The 20,659-nt window shown below is 49.1% G+C and overlaps 1 protein-coding gene across 27 annotated transcripts in view; it reads right to left on the reverse strand.

Annotated features, from left to right (window-relative positions):
* The window catches only part of KCNMA1 (potassium calcium-activated channel subfamily M alpha 1), a 725,165-nt gene extending 713,498 nt beyond the window's left edge, over window positions 1-11,667 (reverse strand). For 19 of the 27 annotated variants that reach the window (XM_069460485.1, XM_069460471.1, XM_069460463.1 and 16 more), the window contains exon 1: window positions 11,126-11,500. In XM_069460485.1, coding sequence (XP_069316586.1) covers window positions 11,126-11,500 — 375 coding nt within the window. Of the gene's footprint in view, window positions 1-10,055; window positions 10,868-11,125 lie in introns of those variants that run through there. The other 8 variants (XM_069460487.1, XM_069460484.1, XM_069460483.1 and 5 more) reach the window with 2 other exon arrangements.
* Between the last annotated feature and the right edge of the window lie 8,992 nt (window positions 11,668-20,659).

The raw sequence follows: 20,659 nt of genomic DNA on the forward strand, positions 1-20,659 counted from the left end.
GTACGGTAGTGTTAAGTGTATTCACATTATCGTGCCACCCATCTCCAGAACCTTTTCATCTTGCAAAACTGAAACTCCATACCCATTAAACAACGCCCCACCCCCTGTCAGCCCCAGAAACTACCATTCTACTTTCTGTTTCTAGGAGTTTGACTAATTTAGGTCTCTCGTATGAGTGGGATTTATCCTTTTGTGTCTGGCTCATTTCATTTAGCCTAATGTCCCCAAGGTTCATCCACGCTGTGGCATGTGTCAGAATTTCCTTCCTTTTCAAAGCTGAACAATATTCCAGTGTACGTACATACCACATTTTGTTTATCCATTCACCTGCTGAAGACACTTGGGGTGCTCCCACCTGTGGCTATTGCAAATAATGCCGATGTGAACAGGGGTGTACAAATGTCTCTTTGAGGCTCTGCTTTTAATTTTTGGATATATACTCAGACGTGGAATTGCTGGATCACATGATAATTCACTTTTGAATTTTTTTGAGAAACTGCCATACTATTTTCCATAGTGTCTGCACCATTTCACAATCCCACCAACAGTGCACAAGGGTTTCAGTTTCTCCACATCTTCACCAACACCTGTGATTTCCTATTATTTTGATAGCAGCCATTCTAACAGGCGTGAGATGTCCTTTAATTTTTTTTAAAGCCACTGTATGGTCTACATTTTCTACAATGAACATATAGTGCACTTAAGATTAAGGGCAAAAGTATAAAATACTAAAGTTGAAGAATAAATCTTACAGAGAAAATAAGGTGGAGAATGAACTTAAGAAACGAAATTTTTTTCTTTTTTTAACACCCAGACAAACCATTGCATTCTCGTATGGGTTCAGCTAGAGACATCATTCCTATACTTTTCAAGAATCTATCACCTGATCGGCTGCCACAGTCCACGGAAGAAATGGTCATAACTCACGGGCAGCTAAAACAGTTCTTCTAAGCACTGTGAGGAAAGTGCTCCCAGATGCACAAAGGAGAAAAACAATGTATAAAGCTGTTGCCAGCTAATGTTGGTCACAAAAATTCCTAGCACTTGGATAAGCCCTTTCATCTTCCAAATCTTTCCTCCAAGCCTTAGAACCCTTATCTCTGAGTTCTCCATTTGAATATCACTGGATGTCCACTTTTCCCCTTCCAGAGCCACAAAGGGTCCACTTTCCAAAGCCACATAAAGGGAAAACAAGATTAATAACAGCAACTTCTCCCAAAGAGGAGCAGACCTCTCCTGCTCTCGGATAGCAAGCACAGAGAAGACCGCCACAAGGTCTTAGAACCCTAACATCTGGGCCACAGGGCCACATAAGCCCCACGCTATCAGTTAATTACACAGAACATTTCTTTTGAAAAGCTAAAATTTTCAAAAGGTGAAATCATTATACCCATTGGTCTTTATATTAATATTAAATATAACGTTTCACTCCTTGGAGGTGAGGTCATTTGTCATGATTTATTCATTAAAAAAAGGCGAAGGGACTAAAACCAAAAATCCAATCAATTATATATTTATCCAAGCTCTAATTCATGGAGGAAAAATTCAGTTTTCCTTGGTGTGAACGTCTCCGTCTTTACCCCCTGCCCTCCCATGCCTTCTCCTCTTGTATGTTTTGTTGTTTTCTTTTCATTTCTTTTCTGATCTCTTTCTGTTCAGCAAAGCAGGGGAGATGAGAGCAATCGTATATAGAAGCCCACGAGGAGAGGAAACCAGATGAACAGGTGGGGAAGGAACGGCCTCCAATTCTAAGGAGCAGCTAATTCAAGTGATGCAGAAAGAGGTTCAAGATCACTGTCTGTTCTGTCTCCTTTGGGCTCAAAAACGCATCATCTAGAAAGCAGAATTGAACTCAGGCTTCGTAACAAAGGATCCACACCCTATATCTGGATTCTTGGCATGGCCCCAAAACTACAAGCCCAGAGCTAAACTGAGAAGCAAGCTAAACCTTGGAAACCCAGAGCACGTGCCATGGAGAAAGCGCCAGCTTTATGGCCCAGCACAGCCAAAAAGCTCCATCCACAGCTTCCGATAAGACCGAACAGATCTCAGAGGGCAAACTTCAAGAACAAATAGCCAGAATGGGCCATTTTCCAAACTCTGGGGAAAAGAGCAAGGGAACCTCACTATTTCAGGAGAAGGAAGGAAACAGGGAAGCCATCAGGGAGGAAAAGAAAGTTGCTTGCATAGAAGCATCACAAGTTAAGGTACTCTAGGCAGGTGAGGTGGGTGGCTCACACCTGTAATCCTAGCACTCTGGGAGGCTGAAGGAGGAAGATCGCTTGAGGTCAGGAGTTTGAGACCAGCCTTGAGCAAGAGTGAGACCCCATCTCTACTAAAAAATAGAAAAAAATTAGCCAGGGAACTAAAAAATAGAAAAAATTAGCCATGCATTGTAGTGCACACCTGTAGTCCCAGCAACTCGGGAGCATCACCTAAGCCCAGGAGTTTGAAGTTGCTGTGAGCTAGGCTGATGCCACGGCATTCTAGCCCAGGCAACAGAACGAGACTCTGTCTCCAAAAAGAAAAGTGAAAAAACAAAAACAAGTTAAGGTATTCTACATCTCAACAACATTGCTGACATCTAACCACTACCTAGCTCTGGACCTTCCTGGGCTGGATTCAGAATTTGAAATCTGTCATCCACCAAGACTTGTTCTGCGTGTCCCAGACATGGCCCAGAAGCAAAGAGGAGCTAGTGTGAGGAGAAAGATCTTTCCAAGTTCATTGTAAGGTGGGTTTGTCCCCAGCAGAGTGGTGGCCTCAGGAGACTGTGAACACCCTGGTCCCCTCTGACAATGGGGCAGAGGGCTCCCAGCACTGAGAGGGAGCACAGCCCCGAAGCGTCCTTCCATCACCGTGAGCTGATAATTCCATGCACTTCTGAATTTGCTAGATCAAGCCCCTGTTTCTTGTCCACTAACCTGTGAACTTCAAGTCCCCAACCCTCAGAGGCTGCTCTTGACCCCACGCTGATGCCCAGTTCACTCCCCAAAGATGAGGAGAGAGAAGACTGCCCCGTCTAAAAGAGGCAAAGGAGCAAGAAGAGCAAGATGTGGAACAGGGAAATAAGATAAATACTCATCTTAAACTCTCAGTCAGAAATCCATGTGCGGGCACGCCAGCAGCCTGGAGATACCATGCCTTACAATGACGGGCAAAGATGCAGACCTGTCGTGGCTGAACAGTTTTGTACAGTTCAAAGGACCCTGGAAAGAACATTACTGGAAATCTTGCCTTAAAAACTCTTTTGCTAAAGACATCACAGTCCCAGACTTCAGCAGCTGACAGATGGAAACTAACTTCACTTCAAGTCACAAATCTAAAATCTTATTTTTAAAAAAAAAAAAAGACTCCTCTCCCCAAGTAAAAGTAAACTCCGATAAAGGGGAGATATATGCAATGTTTCTTTTAATCACTTCTTCCCCAAATGGAAGGATTCCTCCCTATTGTGCTAGAAACCAAATTTAAACCACACCAACTTTCCACAAAAGCCATCAGGAATGAGAACCACTAAGGAAGAAGGAAGGGAAGAAGAGACGGAGGGGGAGAGGGCAGGAGGCAGGCTTCCCTGCTAGTCAGCTCTGAAATGCCCAGAGTCAACCGGATCTGGATACCCAGGAAAATTTGGTAGGGAGGCCAATGAAACAGCATGAAGAATGGAAAGCAAATGAGATGTTTTAAACAATTTCAGTTTTGGCCACGTGAAGAAGCATTAGTCATACAGGTAACGAGCTCTTATAGGGAGATGATTCCAGAGCTGGGCTTGACGACATTAAGTATATCCATTCTGGGCCCAAAGTGCCAATTACATCTCCAAATTGGCAATTAGACATAATGTCCCAAAGACAATCACCAAACAATGCCAAAAAACAAAGCAAGTTCCATCGCAAAGCAGCCATTCTTTTGAAACTGCCCTTCCATCCCCTGCCTGACTCATCCGCCTCGCAAACAGCTGCCCGTTATGAACTAAATCCTTGTTAGCCACTGGTGGCATGAATAAAGAAAATCCAGGCGTGACTCAAACATCATTGTGTCACCAAACCAAGCCCATCTCTCACCCAGAGCTTCTCCAGATCCTCCAACAGATTACCCAAAAACACAGCAAAATCCATTGGCGCCCATCACATTCCCACTCAGCCCCCAGCTAACCCCTACAGAAAGAGCCTCCCCAGCCTGTGTGCCATACCCCACGAGAAGATACCTTGGTTTTTCCCCTGCCCAGCCTGTCAAGTAACAGTCCTAAGGAGCAGGTAGTCAGACCTGGGTCTTAATCATTTTTCCCCTGGCCCCTAGCTCCTGGGGCGTAATATGCACACCCTTAATGGACAATAAAAGCAAAAACAGTAACCATCATAATAACCAGAAGACGTACTGGACTGCCTACTGTGTGGGAGGCATTTTGTTAAGTCCTTCTTCATTTTGATGGCTGAAGCCACTCATGGAGAAAGTTTATTCCAGGTTTTCCCCTTTGATGATGCAACAACATAAAAAGCACATCTCAAAGGAAAAAGCCCCTGACAGTATGAGCCGTGAAAAACCTCGCCGTGGTGAGAACGGGAGCTACTTTCACTTTCATCTGCTGGGATTCTTGAGAAGTGCAACTGGAGGGACATCGCAGGGTGCCATGTGTCTGCCCCACCCACTTGATGGTCAGGTCTTGAGCCCAGTCCTTTGAAGCTGAACCCTCCGTTTGGGAAGGCCCACCCAGGTCTCTGTGGAAAATCGGGCTGGCAGTCTCGATGCCAACTGACTCCAAACACTCCAGAGGGAGTGGCCACCAGCCGGCATCCTGGAGCTTCGCCACGGTGCAGCCCTGGCCACACCACCAGCCTTTAATTTTGCAAGAAGGTGGTTTGGCTGAGTTGCCGTCCTGGACTCAGGAAGCCACACCCCTTGCAGCATGACCACCTGGCACGAGGGAGAGCCCACACATCGGTGGGCAGCACACAGACCACACCCTGTAACCTCCAGAACGCTGCCCTGGCCGTCACAACCCAACCCCAAATCAACAGCGCTGCCGGGTTCCTTGGGAACAGCCACCCCAACAGTCAGCTTTAGCAGCAAGCCCCCAGCCTGAACCACAGCTCCTCGGACACGCCGGAGCCGAGTTTTCTTGACCCAGCTGCCTAGCCCTGTGAACTTTCGGTTTCTCATCCCTTCCTGCTTTGAAGAGGTGGGAATTTCCATATTTTAAAATGGCCATGTCTGCAGCGATGGACTGACTGAAGGTTGAGGAATGGACCAGAATGGACCAGATCCTTGCGACTCTAAGTGTGGTCTGCACAGCATCATATAGCTTGTGTCTTGCCAGAAAGGCAGAATCTCAGGCCCCACTCTGGACTTTCTGAATCAAAACCTGCGTTTCTCACAGCTCCCCAGGTGACTCACATGCATACTAAGGTTTCAGAAGCCCAGGCCTAGATGCACTCTCCAGCCCTTGGAGGCAGAGATCTGATATCCTAACCAAACATTCCCTGAACCTTCTGTCCACAAGGCCAGCACACTCCTGCCTTGAGGGTGGCCCCCGAGTTTCCTTCTCCATGTGCTCAGGGCCAGGGTTCTACCCACCCAAGGAGCATTTTCAAAAGTACACACTCTTGATCTACCTGCTGCACAGAAAAGCTGTGGAATCTTAAAGGCTCTGCCAGAGGCTTGGCCTGGCCTGACCCCGAGGTATGTCTCTGAGGGGCCCAGTGTTCTCTGCATGTCCCCGGGGCTGCGCCATCACAATACAAACACAGCTCTGTGGCTGGAACCACAGAAGGAACCGTCCAGGGGCTCCACAGCTGTGAATTCCAGGGAAGGTGGTGTTAGCTGCTGCTATGAATCCAGATTAGCACAGCCACTGTCAGTGTGAGTCGGGACACCCTGTTACCCACCTTGGAAAGGAGGTCCTGGCACTGCAATCCAATGCCAACCTGACTGTTTCAGCACCAGGTTTCTTGCACCCTGGAGAGAGAGAGAGAGAGAAAGCCCCAAGCAAGCACTTGCTCCCTGCTACCAGGCACACAGTGAATGCCCCCATCCTGGGAAGGAGACAGCAATGAGGCAAACAGAGGGCTCACCTGGCCTTGCCTTTGGAATCCACACCCCCCCCCCAGGCCAAACAGTGGGGCAGCTCTTCCCTTCCTGCTGATGCATGTTTGGTCAACTTCCTTGGGCATCTGGAAGCAGGGCCAGCCCAAGGCTTACAAAACGGTCCCCAGTGTCCTCCTGGGAAATGCTATATAGTGAGGTTAGTGAGAAAACCTACCCCATGGGGATGTGCTCTGTTATGATCCCAATTTGCAGATGAGGAAACTGAGGCACAAAGTAGTGAAATCCTTGCCTAAGATCACAGGCCGACCCTTAGGCACTGCTCAGCAGACTTGACACGTGGGCAAGGCGGCTCCAAAGGAGCACATTCGAGGGCAGTTTCCAATCTCTCTACCAACAGAACTACTCCAAGCCTGTGATGTGACCCTCCAAGGGTCACACAGCCCAGCTATGCCATGACTGCTGGTCTTTTTCACAAGGTAACTTCAAAGGCAAGTACTCCACAGGACACACTTTGGGAAATGCTGCTCTAGGGGCTATAAAAAAAAAGCTGGTCCAAGTAGACAGCGCCCAGCGCCCTGGTCAGGAGACTGTTACATCATGGGGGACAGGTCTATGAGCACTGAGCTTGGAAGAGCGGGGCTGGAGTTTGTTCCTCCTCAAGGGTGCGATGCTGGACAGCCACACCCACCCCCCAAACACCACAGTCTCTCCCATCTGCCAGCCCTGCAGCTCCTGGTCCCCCAACCTGACGATGCTCACCCCCAACCTCCCCACTGTCAAAATACTAACCACCCTGCCAGGCCCCCCAGTCTTCCAGCCTTACAACAGCCAAGAGCCGTGAGCCCAAATCTCAGACGGACCCTAAATGGTTGTTTGACCCATGACAGTATACTTCAGCATCTAGAGGCTCCTTTTGGCTTAAAAATTCTGTTTGTTGTAGTCTGTGTCCTTCAGGGGCTGGAAGTTCCATGAATGGAAGAGAAAATAAACTCAGCACCTTGTGAACCATGGTAGCTCCCATTTCCAAGAGGCCTGCTAAGTGCCAGGCATTTGCTGGGTGTTATATACCCATTATTTCCACTCCTTATAAGAATCCTACAAAGTAAGCATCATAATGCTCTTTTTTAAAGATGAAGACATTGAAGTTCAACATGGTTGCCAGCCACAGACGCCGTGCTAATAAATATGAGATCCACGATTTGAACAGGGGTTTGTCTGACTGCGGAGTTTGTACTGAAGTGTGCGTTTCCATAAAGAGAGCCAGGAACAAGAAGCACATGCTCTCTGGACAAGGGCAGGTCAGCTGGAGCTCCTCTGTGCCTGGGACCGGAGAACTTCTCCAAGGCCACCCCCAAGTGACCTGATCAACAAGGAGTATCTGAAGGTCAGCCAGTGCCGCCGATCCCCAGGCCAGGATGTGATGAGGCGCCAGGGCCAATCTGGAATCAAGAGCTCCAAGGCACTGAAGCTCCAGCCCCGACTGAATGCGTCAGGCCAGACCCTGGGTAATTACCAAGCCGTAATGGGATCTGATATTTATATTAGTCACGAGCCTGACAGAGAAAACGTGTTGTTGTCTCAGACACAGCCGTGGAGACAACACCTCCATAATTCATTACATGCAGACCATCCTTGATCGAGCCCAAGCTTCTAGAAGGATGACAGATGAAACTGAGTGAGTCTCTGCCCAGCCACACTCAGGACCCACAGCAAACCACAGCTCAGTCAGGAAGTTGGCCTCAGTTTCCCCAGGCATTTAAGGAGAAGTAGACTGCATACTGGAAGAGGAGCAGAAGATGGGAACAAAGACAGGCAAGTGTTCCAGGGCTGACTTCCTACATGAATTGCTGGAGAACTGCAGAACACATTCTGAGCCAGAAACTTGACCTCAGTTTCTCCACACCTTCCACTCCCCTGTATCGAATCCCAGAGTAGGAAGGGACATTAGAACTCACAGAATTCAATCCCCACATTTCATAGACAAGGAAAGACAGACCAAAGAGGTTAAATGATTTCTTCAAAGTCACGGCCTTCTTCAGCCTGCCGGAGCAGCTCCCTGTTCACTTCCATCTGCGACTGGATTGGACTTCACAACGTCACAGCCAAGTAAAGAGAGAGCTCTGATGAAATCCAACAAAGAAACAAACAGTAATGTGAAGAAGCACCGCAAAGAACACAGCACTGGAAGGATTGTGCCCAAATTCCCAACGGGGAGGAGGCTGGCAGGGGGAGGGGGAATGCGATGTTTTTCTCTTCACTTCCTAAGAAAAGTCCACATACCGCTCTTTTCAGAATACTAAAGTCATTCACTATTTGAGATTCGGAGGCCAAAGGTACTAACGACGCACGTCCAGTCTTGGGTTCCTTTGATCACAAAGGATGGTGCAGTCCCAGAGACAAACTGCTCGTGGTTTTTGGAGCTCCCTGCTGAAACTTATCTTCCATGAATTTCAGATGCTAAAAATGACCTGCCTTCCTCTGGACTCCAGCTCCTGGGCAAACCATCTTAGGGCTGAATGGGGACGAGGGTGAACGCATCGGAGGAATTCTGTGGAAAGGCAGTCTAGGTTTGCCTGGGAAATCTAGCACAAAAATAATTATTCTAAATTTAAGCCCAATACATTCTTCTGTACCAAGTCTCAACAAAACTACCCAATACTTGGAAAGCAAAGAGAATGAAGGACAAAAAAACATGATTGCAATAAAAATACAGACCTCAAGGACAGAAAGAAAGGCTTATAAAAGGCCTAACTTACCATTATTGGTTATAATGAACTGACCACACACCATTTAACTGAGCAAATCAAGGGGCAGGTTATCAAGAGATTCTGGGTATGTTTTCAAATGGATTCATGGTATAAAAAGTAACCTGCTCTCCTTCTACATCGGCCTCACATCTTCCAAACCAACCACAATCCCCTTTCATCCAGGTTGATTCCCTACATAAACTTCCAGTTATGTCTGCTCAGCAGGTTTTGCAGCTACAAAATATAGCCAAATATTTACAGATTGCTTTTTCTAATGGTCATTGCCAAAAACCTTTTTCTTGAGTAAACTGACAGAAGTTATGCTTGGTCATCATTTAGGAAAGAGATTCTTTATGTGAACTATCCGATTAGCATTTCAATACAGGCACTGCAGTCACAACCCTGTGCTCTCTAGGGTAAAAAGATTTTGGATGCTGTGTTTAAGAAAACCCCAGGATCACAAAACATCACAACTTATTTGGAATCGTTGAAAAAAGTTTTCATTGGGATCAAAATTACTCACTTCCAGAAAGAAAGGAAGCTGTTAAAAAGTTCACCAAAATCACTCCATCTAGAGAGCATTTCGGATGTGCACAACCATGAGCTATCTTTCCTCTATGGACAGTGGCTGAATCTCAGTTAAGAGGAAAAAAAAAATCCCCAGGACTGATGACTGAGGGCTGTGGGGGTGAGGGAGGGAGGGAGTGGAGGAGAGGGAGTGTGTGAATAAGAAGGCTCTATGAATAAGCTGTTCTCAGAGGGAGGGCCAGGCATCTGGTGGTTAGGACTTTGCTTCTCTGGAAGGTGGCAGTTTTTGCTCCCTAACAAGTAAGAAGGAACCTCTATCACTGAGAAAGCCGGCTGGCCAACATTCGGAGGCCTCCGGAAAGAGAGAGGAGGAGAAGGAAGAGAATGATAGTTTTTATTTTTCTCTCTTATTCCAACACACCAGTATTTTCCAAAACACAAGTGTGCTGCCACAAAACACAGCTGAGCTCCAGCACCCAACACCATGTATAATTAATGATCAGGAGAGAGCTTCCGTTCACCCTTGTTTTTGTAGTCTGCCTTCGCCATAGCCCCTGGCTTCCCCACTTCTTCCCTTAGCAGCCAAGGAGGCTGCTACAAGTTGCTGTGCCCTGTGGAAGTTTGAGGGGTCCTCGGATTAACTTTACTAGAAAAGGTGCGAACATTTGGGGACCAAGATATATGTCTACCTTGCACTCCTCCCCAAGGTGTCCCCTCCCTCGAAAAAGGTTGGCGCTGTTTTTATTCTGCAATTTTCTATCAAACATTGCCCGGTGCCCCCATCTCCAGACAGTGGGGGTGGGGGAAAGGACATCTCTAGGGACGCGGGGACAGACCAGGCAGTCAGCCTAGCAACCATATATCTAAGGTGTAGTGAGAGCCTCGGTGCTGGTGGGCGTCTGCGCCAGGAATAGCTTAAACCGATGACATCTAGCCACCCCAAGCGCCGGGGAAGAAGCTCCGCGTGAAACCTCGGCCTCTGCCGACTCCCAGGAGACCCCAGCTCCAGCTCGGCACTGCTGGTGGCATTTCCGGGGACCCAAAGTGGGTGGCCTGGGGGCGAGAGTACACAGGCAGAAGAACTTAGGGTTGGGTATGTTTCACAAGAATGTCTAAAGGATGGAGTGGGAGGTGATACCGGATTGGCGACCTCACCACGTTCCTAAAGTGGCAGCCCCACGGGCTGCCTCCGATATTGGGATGGATCTCCCCAACTTTCTCTCATCCCCCCCCCAGATCCCCCACTTTCTCTGGCTATGTTCTTCCCCTGGGATTCCCTACTGCAAGAGATTTTCTCCCGTGCCCAAAGGATGTTTCCTTCTTTCTGACCCCACGAACTCATCTCCCCAACAGGTTCCTAAAGTGCCAGCAGATGTGCCCGCCCTCGCCCACCGCCAGGAGTCGAGCCGTGGCAGGTGAGCGGTGCGGAACACGCACCGGCGGCCCCCAGCGTCCTCCGTCCCCGCGGGGTTAGCTCTCCCCACCCCGCACCACGGCACTCGAGCAGCGCGCGTTCTCCACCCTGGCCCCAGCCGCAGCCGCCAACAACCCTACAATGAACAGGGGGACAGGACTGGGCGTCCGCGTCCCGGAGCGCACCGGTCGGGGGCACCTCCTCACCCCCGGTGCGCCGCCCGCTGCCCCAGTCCGCGGGCTCAGGGAGAGCGGAGGGAAGGAAAGGCGGCGAGGGGAAGGCAGGCAGGGATGGAGGGAGGCACGGCGCTGTACGGAGCGAGGAGGTGGGCTGCAGGGGACGCCGAGAAGCGGCGGCGCTGGCGCAGGGGGAGGGCGCCCGGGGCGCGCGTTACCTTCGTCTTGCCCCCGCAGTGGCAGCAAACGGTCCACAGGTACTTGAGCGTCCGCCACAGCAAGATGATGAAGAGGCCCCCAAAGAAAGTCACCATGGAGGAGGCCAGGAAAGCCCACCACATGCGTTGGCCCCGGCTGTCGCACGGCACCTCCATGGTCACCGGGATGATGAGCGCATCCATCTTGGGCTCGTGGACCGAGGACGAGGAGGAAGAGGAGGAGGAGGAAGAAGAAGAAGAGGAAGAGGAGGAGGAGGAGGACGCGTCTAGGCTGAGATGGTTCGCGTGGATATTGCTACTCATTCTAAGACTGCTGCCTCCGCCGCCGCCGCCGCCGCCGCTGCTGCCGCCGCCGCCGCCGCCACCATTTGCCATAGCTAGCAACGGGCGGCCGGCGCAGGGGCTCGGGGGAGCTCCTCCCGCCGCCAGCGCCACCCCGAACACCCATCAACAGCCATATTGCTGCTACTGCTGCCGCCGCCGCCGCCGCCGCGGAGCGCGGGGAGGGGGGTGGGGAGGCGCCTGGGCTCGGGGCGCTGTGCGCGACCTGGCGGGGTGCGCCGAGATATATACAGCGAGCCGCCGCCGCCCGCCCTCCCCCCGGCCGCCAGCCCGCCCGGGGGGGAGGGGGATGGGGCGCGCGGGCAGCTCCCCCTCCCCGGCCCGCGCCCCGCTCGCCCGGGGCTGCGCTGGCCCCGAGCGCCGAGAGCCAGGGGGCGCCGCGGGCAGCCCGCGCCCGGGGTCTGCGCCGCCCCAGGGCCCGCCTCGGCTCCGCGCGCGGGCCCGGGTGCCCTCGGCGCCGCGCTGCCCGCCGTGCGCCACGCGTGTGCGCTGCGCTCTGGCCCGGGAACCCCCTCCCCGCGCGCCGCCCGCGCGCCAACGAGCTGCTCTCGGCTTATTAGGCGGCAATTCGTTAATAATGGATAATCAGCCCCCTCCACCCGGACTCCCCCGCGCCAGTCCTCCTCCCCCGGCTGCGCCTGGCTCCTGCTCGCCGCCCCTGAGCGCGCCGGGCCACGGCAGGTTCACCGCGTCCGGCCGCCGGGCCGTCGCCGCCCGCTAGCCCATGCTCCCGGGACCCCCGAGTCCCGTCGCCACGCCACGGAGCCTCCTCGGCCTCTGCTAGCTCTTCCTCCTCGCCTCCTCCGGCTCCTCCTCGTCCCCGTCCTCGCCGCCCGAGCCTCTTCGGCGCGCGCCCCGCGCTCCCCGCAGCCGCCAGCAGCAGCAGCTGCAGCAACTGGAGCGGGCGCGGGCTCAGGCCGCCCCAGGCGGGAGGGGAGGAGGCTCGCCGCGCTGGCTCCCCTCGGCTCAGGACTGGGCAGGGGCAGGCAGGGCCCCTTAGCTGTGGCCCGGCAGGCGCTCCTGACCCCCAGGGTGCAAAGTAGAGCGCCCCAGCCCAGGCACGGGACAGGGCGCCTCTCTCCAAGGTGCTGCGCCCCCAGCCAAGCGCCCTGGGGGACCCGGGGAGGCCCGCGGAGCGCCCGGGACTGGTCGTTTTTTCCCAAAGAAGCCCCCAGTGGGGATGGGGGGAGAGGCCAGCTGTCGGCTGGATTCCACAGGCTGGGCGCTCCCAGGATCGCCTGGCTTCGGGAGTGAGGGAGACCCTACTTCAGAATACACACAACTACCGACCCCCTAGTTCGCGCTTCTCCCTGCTTCCTAGGTGCCCCCGTGCCCCGCGTTAGGCAGGGCCGTCTGAAAGGCTGGCGGTGGTCTGTGGCCTCTGACAGCAGCAGGTGGTTTTTCTCGGTTTTCCATATTAAGCAACAGAGGCTGCCTAAGAGAGTAGGCAGAGATGATCAGGAAGTCTTGGCCTCAGGGATAGTGCAGGCCCCAACAGACATTAGAGTTCCCTAAAGAGTCGCCCCCTCTTGTCCAGTCTCAGAATCCATACATCCTGCGAGGAGGGCACCCAGGGGAAGGGGTGCTCCAGGCTTCATTCAGGCTCGCCTTTCCCCATTTAAGGTCTTCCCTCCTCCCCCCATAAGATGAAGAAGTCGTCTGGGTTTATTCAGTAGCCTGTAGCTCTGCACTCCCAGGGGAACCCCCTTCTGGTACTCCCAGAGACGTTGCCCCCTCTGGACACTGTCCCTCTTCCTGCTACCAGCTGGACCACAAGTTTTTCCAGCGCTAATTAAAACAAAGATGATCAACTCGCCCCCTCATTGCCCGCAGTGGTTTCACCAAAGTTTCTGGCTCATTAGTTTAAGCCTAATTGGAATTCTCAGTTTCCTTTCAGCTCCTCCCATGGTAAAGGGCTAAGTTAGCATCCTTAACTGTATGGGCTGGTGCTGTCTCCGCCAGAGTCAGAGATCAGCCCCACCCTTGTCCTTGGAGGCCTTAGGGAAGGAGAGGACAGCGAAGGCCGAGCTGGGCAGAGAGGTGGAAGAGGATGTTTGAAGCTTCTCTTGCTTGATTCAGAACACATTCACTGCACTCAGGATACACATCTATTAGGAAAGAGTCAAAGCCAAAGTCAAAGGGAAAAATGGAATGAGGTAAGAGTTCTTGAGTATTTGGTACTCAAAGAGGGAGCTACAGATAGTATTTTACAGAAAGTGAAATTGTCTGAGTCTTCCCTCGATGCCATCTGAGGGTACCTCTAGCCTTGGCCTCCGTGGGCAGCAGCCACTCTGAATGCTTTCCTGCCACATCAGTCCCAAGCATGCAAAGGTCCTGGGTCTTTTCCAGCATGGGGCGGGCTGGCAGTTGGCCCCAGAAGTGCGGGGATGTGCAGGAAGGTGACTGCGGCGTTGAGGTTCCTTTATTTATTAGCCTTGTAAATGGCTGTGCTCCACTGCCTTTGTGCCTCAGCATATGCCAAGACAGTTAAGGACATTCCTTAAATCAAACCCAAGATTTGCAATTTAAAAATAAAACATCCATAACATAAAATGAGCAACAAAGGGTAGGACTGTCTCCCCGGTGGGATATAAAACCACCAGAATAAATTCCCTCACCCACAAAATTGAACTTTTGCAAACCAACAAATCCCCTCTGGGGCCTTCCTAGACATCCCCTACAGCCTGGATTCTCCTGGAACACCAGGCTGGGGGCCATTAACAAGAGGCCACTGGCTGCTGTGACTTCTGTCACAGCAACTGTAGAGTCCCCAGCTCTTTATCTTCCATCATCACCTTCATCATCTGAGCATCTTTTTGAGAGGGTGCTGAAATGCCCCTCAGACACTATCTCCTTCTGCTCTCACTCCTGCCCTTACTAATTGAGGCTTTTAGCAACTTCTGTGTTATTCAAAACCTAGGCTTAGCTGGGATTCATCAGAGACCCCCAGTGCCAAAGTCAATATCCTTCCTTTCCTACAATCCCCAGTTCCTTACCACCTCCCTGAATGGCCTGATGGGCAGGCACTGATGGGAGAGTGCCAGCACCCACCAGAAATAGATAGTCATCATCCGGCCTTTGCCCAGCTCTCCCTAGTCACTTCCACAACGTCCACAAACTTCTGTGCCATGTTCAGAAAACCTGGCACCTGGAATTGCAAATTTAGGAAAAGGCTCTGCACAGAAACAATGAAACCTCAAACTTAAAAAGAACCGAACCGCAGGTATCTTTCATTTGTTGTGTTTCCTCATTTGTAAAATTAGAATAAAAACAGGAACTGCTCTGCCTACTTCAAAGGGTGATTTGTAAGGATGAAAAAGGAAACATCATACAAATCACGGTTGTAATTACTTTGACCCTCAAAACTGACAGTCAAACTTGGACCAGAGCTTCTGGCCCCTCCCCTCCCACCACCACCCCTGCAAGCCAGTAGCCAGTACTTGAACCACGCCATTCGCCATTCAGGTGAGGAGTAGAGGCAGGATTGCTGCTCCCTGGCTCCACTTTGCTGTTCTGCACCCTACAAGGTCCCTCAGTTGTGATGAGAACTGAGGCAAGGTAATTCCGTCGCCACTGCTCTGTGTTACGGCTATTACATGACAGCCTAGAGACCCCCACAGACAGCCACACGTGCACAGAATCCAGGGTGCAGCAGAGCCCCTCCTGCCTGAATGGGCTGTCTGACTCCCTGACACTCATGTCCACCCCTGGTCTCGCCACTCCCTGGACAGCCTTGGCAACAGAAAGAGTACAGAGAATCACCCGCAACTAGCCCCAGTGTGTCTTCCCCTAGCGTCACTGTGTCTGCAGGCTGGGAATTGCATGGCATTGCACAAGAACCAAAAGCCTCAACCAAAGTAGAAACTTCACCCCTGTTGTGAAAACAACGCAGACCACTGATTTATTTCTAAATACCTGTAAAAGCTTCCCGGAGAGGAGGGCAGCCTCTTTGCCATGTGCACATGTGTCTATGGCAGCTTTCAAAGCAATCATAGAATTCACGTTTCTTAGGTATTCTAACCTGAACAGTTACGACTGACTTAAAGAAAAGGAAGTGCATCAACATACGAACTAAAAAAAGCAGAGTCACTAAAGTAAAAGCCAAGGAGAATAAGAAAGGTTATTTACTTAAATGTTGGCCCTGCCTCACAATTAATGTATGCTGGATTTTGTCTCGGGCCTGGACCCAGTTCCACACTGTGACATAAATCTTGGTCATTTTGCTATGGCGAAATCCGTCGGTGACTAAATGATCTAGCGCCCTCTGGTGGCTTTTCCTGGCACATGACATAATTTCGTGAATGTTCATGAAAAGGTCTTACTATTAATAAAAGTCTAAAATTTAAGGTATAGGAATTCCAAAGCGGAAAGTCCTGCTGGGAAAACTACAGCCACGGAGAGGGGGGTGCATTAATTGAGAAGATGCGGGTCAAAGAATACAAAATTTCAGTTAGGAAAAACAAGTTCAACAGATCTTTTGTAAAACATGGTGACTATAGTTAACAACAATGTTTTGTATGCTTGAAAATTGGTAACAGAGTAGATTTTTAAGTGTTCTCATCACAAATAAATAATAAGTAGGTAAGGTAATACATGTGTTAATTAGCTTGATTTAGCCATTCCACCATGTGTATGTATGCATAAACATCATGTTGTATACTGTAAACACAATTTTTGTCAATTTAAAAAAATAAATTTTAAAAATGAGGCAACCAAAAATCTATAGACACAATAGCATTAATTACATGCTGGTAGTTACGAGTCTTACCAGCATGTAATCAGTTGTAATAAAGGTAGCTAACAAGGTTCCTATTGTTACCATGATTGGATGTCAGATCTTCGTAGCTGTAACTGTCATTGGTCACCCTACCCCTTCCTGAATTACCACTGTGTTCTTTTCTAAACAATCAGCAGAAAACCATACCCAGGGGCATCTGAGTACCAAAAAAGAGTACTGGTTCCCAGGACACAGAGAGGGACTTAGAAAACAAGCTTTGAGGGCTTTGCTTATTAATAAATATTTATTCTGTATTTATTTTTGCTTATAAGAATAATTCAGATTTATTGTAAACAATTTAGAATACAAGTTTCCTAAAAGAATATAAAAGTCACCTGGAGTCCCACGACTCACAGAGAACTATGATTAATATTTTTATATATTCTTTCACAGTTTTTCCCTGGGTGTGTATTTTTATAAAATTAGGGCTAGATTGAACATCTAACTTTTATCTCATCATATGTTCCTTTAATGTTAATTTTTAAGCATTTTCTCCATGTCATTAAATATCGTGGAAAAACGCTATTTTAAAAAATAATAATTGAATAATATTCCAATAGACGGTATACTGCTGACATTTAGTTTATAGCAAAATTTAGCGTATTTTTTTAAAGTTCTAAAACTGTGCGCAAATAATTTATAGTAGTAAAAAAGATGCCCGGGAGATTTCCACTGACTGCTTACACCCTATCCCCAGCACCCATCGTCTAGGGAGAGCAGATGCGCATGAGCAAGAGGTGTGTACCGACTCAGTCTGGCCGTGGGCTACTTCCCAGCCCTGCCCCATATCACTGGCCAGTTCCAGTGGGGAACTTCTGAGCCAGGACACGGTACCTCAAAATCATTCTCTCCTCTTCTAACACATCAAAGCTAGCGCCTCTATGGAAAATATCCCAAAAATACGGTCCTGCCATATCCTCCTCAATAATTGTACCTCTTGCCTGTCAACATTTGCGAAAAAACATAGTCTTCATTCCCCAACATGACAACTGTGGTTGGGCCTAAATGGATGGACCATGCCCCAGCTAGAATTCACCTTTTACTGCCACGCTGTAGGACTTCCAGAATAACAATTCTGCAGATTCCTACCTCCCTTTTTCCTCTGAGGTCAATGTCACTCCACCAGAGCACCAGTGCTGCGTCTTGCCCCCGGGTGGTAAGCAGGGCAAAAATGAGTCCACACGTTTTCACTCGTGGGGGAAAGTGCACCAAAGGGAGAGATCTTCAGTGCTGACCAACTTGTTCTTCTGACTTCCAGACCAAAAGGCTTTCTACTCCTTTTCCTGGGGAATTCCTGATTTAATCTTTGCGAAAGCTCTGGTTCAAGATCTGGGCAGTCCAGGACTCAACTTATCCCTAGTGCTCCATGGTAACCCAATGACATAATCTAGGGGACAGTGCAGGTGAGGTGAGGGACTTGCTCTTGCCTCTGCTTAATAGCTTTTGCAACATTTGCAGATAAGAACAATGCCTATACCAAATTTCCCACTTATGAACCCTCTTGGGAATAAGGAGAGAGGTCACTAAGTCAGATATCTCCAAAATTTCATTTAGTTCCAATTCTGACTTGCTCTCTTGGTGTCTAATTTTGTCATGACATTGTCCAAAGCAAGAGCCCTTCGTTTCAGACTGACAACTGGCCTCCCTTCAAGTTGTGTCCCTTCTTCAGACTTAGGATTTCACAGTAGCCAAACTTCCTGCTTCCCAAAGATAAGGTAATAATTTAAATGGCTTAAAAATTTATAAACCATCATGTTTTTATGAGAGGTCAGGCTCTCTCCGTGAAACCAAGAAATCCTGCCTTTGCTATATTTTTGCAAAGACAAAAAAAACAAAACAAAAACCCAATCTAGCCATGCCCTGGGAGTTGCAGAAAAATAAGCCATAAATGCAAACCGATAAACTGGCCTCAGAGTTCAAGAGGCTAGTTCAGTAAAAGCGTTTGTAGAAGGCATTTGCCATGTTTCAGCAGAAGAATGCTGTTAGAGTCACAGAATGTAGGAAACACCATTCTAGGACACGTAGATCTCACTGTTGGCCAGGACGTGACTGAGTCTTTGATTCTACCACCAGGGGGACTTCCCAGTGGACTTTGCATGGCTGTTCTACTAATCCAGAAGGGGAGCTGCAGGTAAGGGAGACCCTGCCAATTGCCTGGCCGTTCTAGAAAGTCCAAACGCGGAGAGAAGTGAGCTCTAGTTTCTCTGTGTGCAGAAGCCACCACAAAGCATCCACTGAGTGCACCAGCTCTTTCTCCCTGAGGACTTTTGTCATGGGCTTATTTGAGCACAAACTTCAGATACTTCCAGAAAGGCGCCTTGCCTACAGCACTATGCAGAGGGAACAGGGCAGACTGTTAAAGGCCAACACTGCCCAGTGTGTGTGACTGAGCCTCACTTCAGGAAAAGGCTCTGCAAGCTCCAGGACACTGTGCTAAGTACATTTGCTGCAAGGGGCTACGCTGGATTGAAGACAGGCAAAAACATTCTTTTGGTTATCTCTAATCTCATTTTGTTCTTCTCTCCTTGTAACAAAATTGAAAGCTATAAGTTGAGCAAAGGAACCCACGAACCACACTGGCAGCCCTGGGAACACCCTGGGTGATTTATAGTCATGGGCTTAAAGCTTTTTATTTGACTTACTTTTGGCTCTTCTATCAAAATCTGTCTTGGTGACACTATACGGAGATAGATTGGTTGGGATGCATAAGTGGCTTTTTATTTTAGAAGGTAATACATATTCCATTTAAAGTACAATGGCCCAAATGGGAACTCTAGTCCCTTTGTCATTAGTGTAGAAACTTGATGGCTCATAATCTGGTAGCTCATTGAAATGACTTTTCATTACATTCAGTGGTTCATAATCTGGTGGCCCATTGAAATGATGTTCCATTAAATTCAATGGAGGAGACCATTTGAATCAGAACCAATCTAAAGACTAACCAGAATTTATCCACTCAGCGCACTGCCCAGAGGGCTCCCTCTGCCTTCTCTTCCTGGATCTTCCATGAGAACTGGTGAAATCAGCGCCACCTGGGCGCTGCGGTGACAGGCAGAGAAATGGCATGGAAGCAGGACGTGTCCTTCCTTCCAGGGCAATAGCAGTTATGACCACCTACTGATGAGGGTAGAGATTGTAGTGGATACTTTATAGGTCCCAAATTTTAATGAAAGCATTTCCCCAATTCCTAGATCACCTTCACAATTTTGGCCGTATTGTCATGCTACCTTTTCAATTACTTACTTGATATTTGTCTTCAATTGACTCCCTTTATTTACTTAAATTTATTTCATAAGGAAATTCTATAACATAACCTACATGAACAACCACCATCACAATAAACAGAAGGTAAATAAATATGGTAGTCCCCCTTATCTGCAGGGGAGACGGCCCAAGACCCCCAGTAGACACCTGGAACCACAGGTAGCACCGAACTTATACAGTATATACTACTTTTTTCCATCTAATAACCAAGATGGCAATTAAGTGACCAATGGTGTCTGCAGCGTGGATATGCTAGACAAAGAGATGATTCACGTCCCAGGCGGGATGGAGCGGATAGTGCCAGATTTCATCACACTACCCAGAATGGCAGCAATTTAGAACTTATGAATTGTTTATTTCTGGAATTTTCCACTGAATTTTTTTAGACCGTGGTTGACCCTGGGTGACTGAAACTGCAGAAAGTGAAACCGTAGACAAGGGAGGACTACTGTAATAATAAATCAAATAAAAATAAATAAGTAAAAATAGAAATGAAACATAAATAGAAGATAAGTATAAAAAATAAGCATAGTGAGTGAAAACAATGCTATTAAGTCAGAGTCTGAGCCTGGACTCCCTTTGCTAGAAGGAAAAGTTGGTGAGTGATGTAGAAACGTCACAGGCACTCCGACTGTCTGGGTGGCAGTCGGGTTCAAGAGAGAATTGATCAGGACATGACTGTCTCATTGAGTGCCAGGATTGGACTGTGAGCTAAAATCATCCTTTGTACCCCCTGGGGCCAAGCAGCCTGTGCTTTGGTTAACACTGTGATTTCCTATTTGGTTTAATTCTTACACGATCCCCTAAATATCACTCCCACTATACAGGCTCAAATAGGTCAAGTTAAGTACCTGCTCCAAAGTCACACAAAGAACTGGTGCTTGTCCCAAAGCCTTTCCACAAGGTCTGTAAACAGTACCCTCAGTGGTCACCAAGCCCTCTGCCCCCTCCCCCTGGCCCATTGTAATTCTAGAGGGAAAGTCACTTTTGAGATTATTTTGTCTGACTTTTTCTCTTTAGAGTGAGGCAAATGAAGCTTGGAGATGCTAAACAAACTGCCCAAAGCCTCTTTGCTCCCCAGTGACTGAGCTGAGGTTAGAATCCTTATCTGATGTCCTTTCTGCCCTCTCAAATGCCACCCGGTCAGCATA

The sequence above is a fragment of the Eulemur rufifrons genome, chromosome 28, assembly GCF_041146395.1.
Source record: "Eulemur rufifrons isolate Redbay chromosome 28, OSU_ERuf_1, whole genome shotgun sequence".
Lineage (NCBI taxonomy): Eukaryota > Metazoa > Chordata > Mammalia > Primates > Lemuridae > Eulemur > Eulemur rufifrons.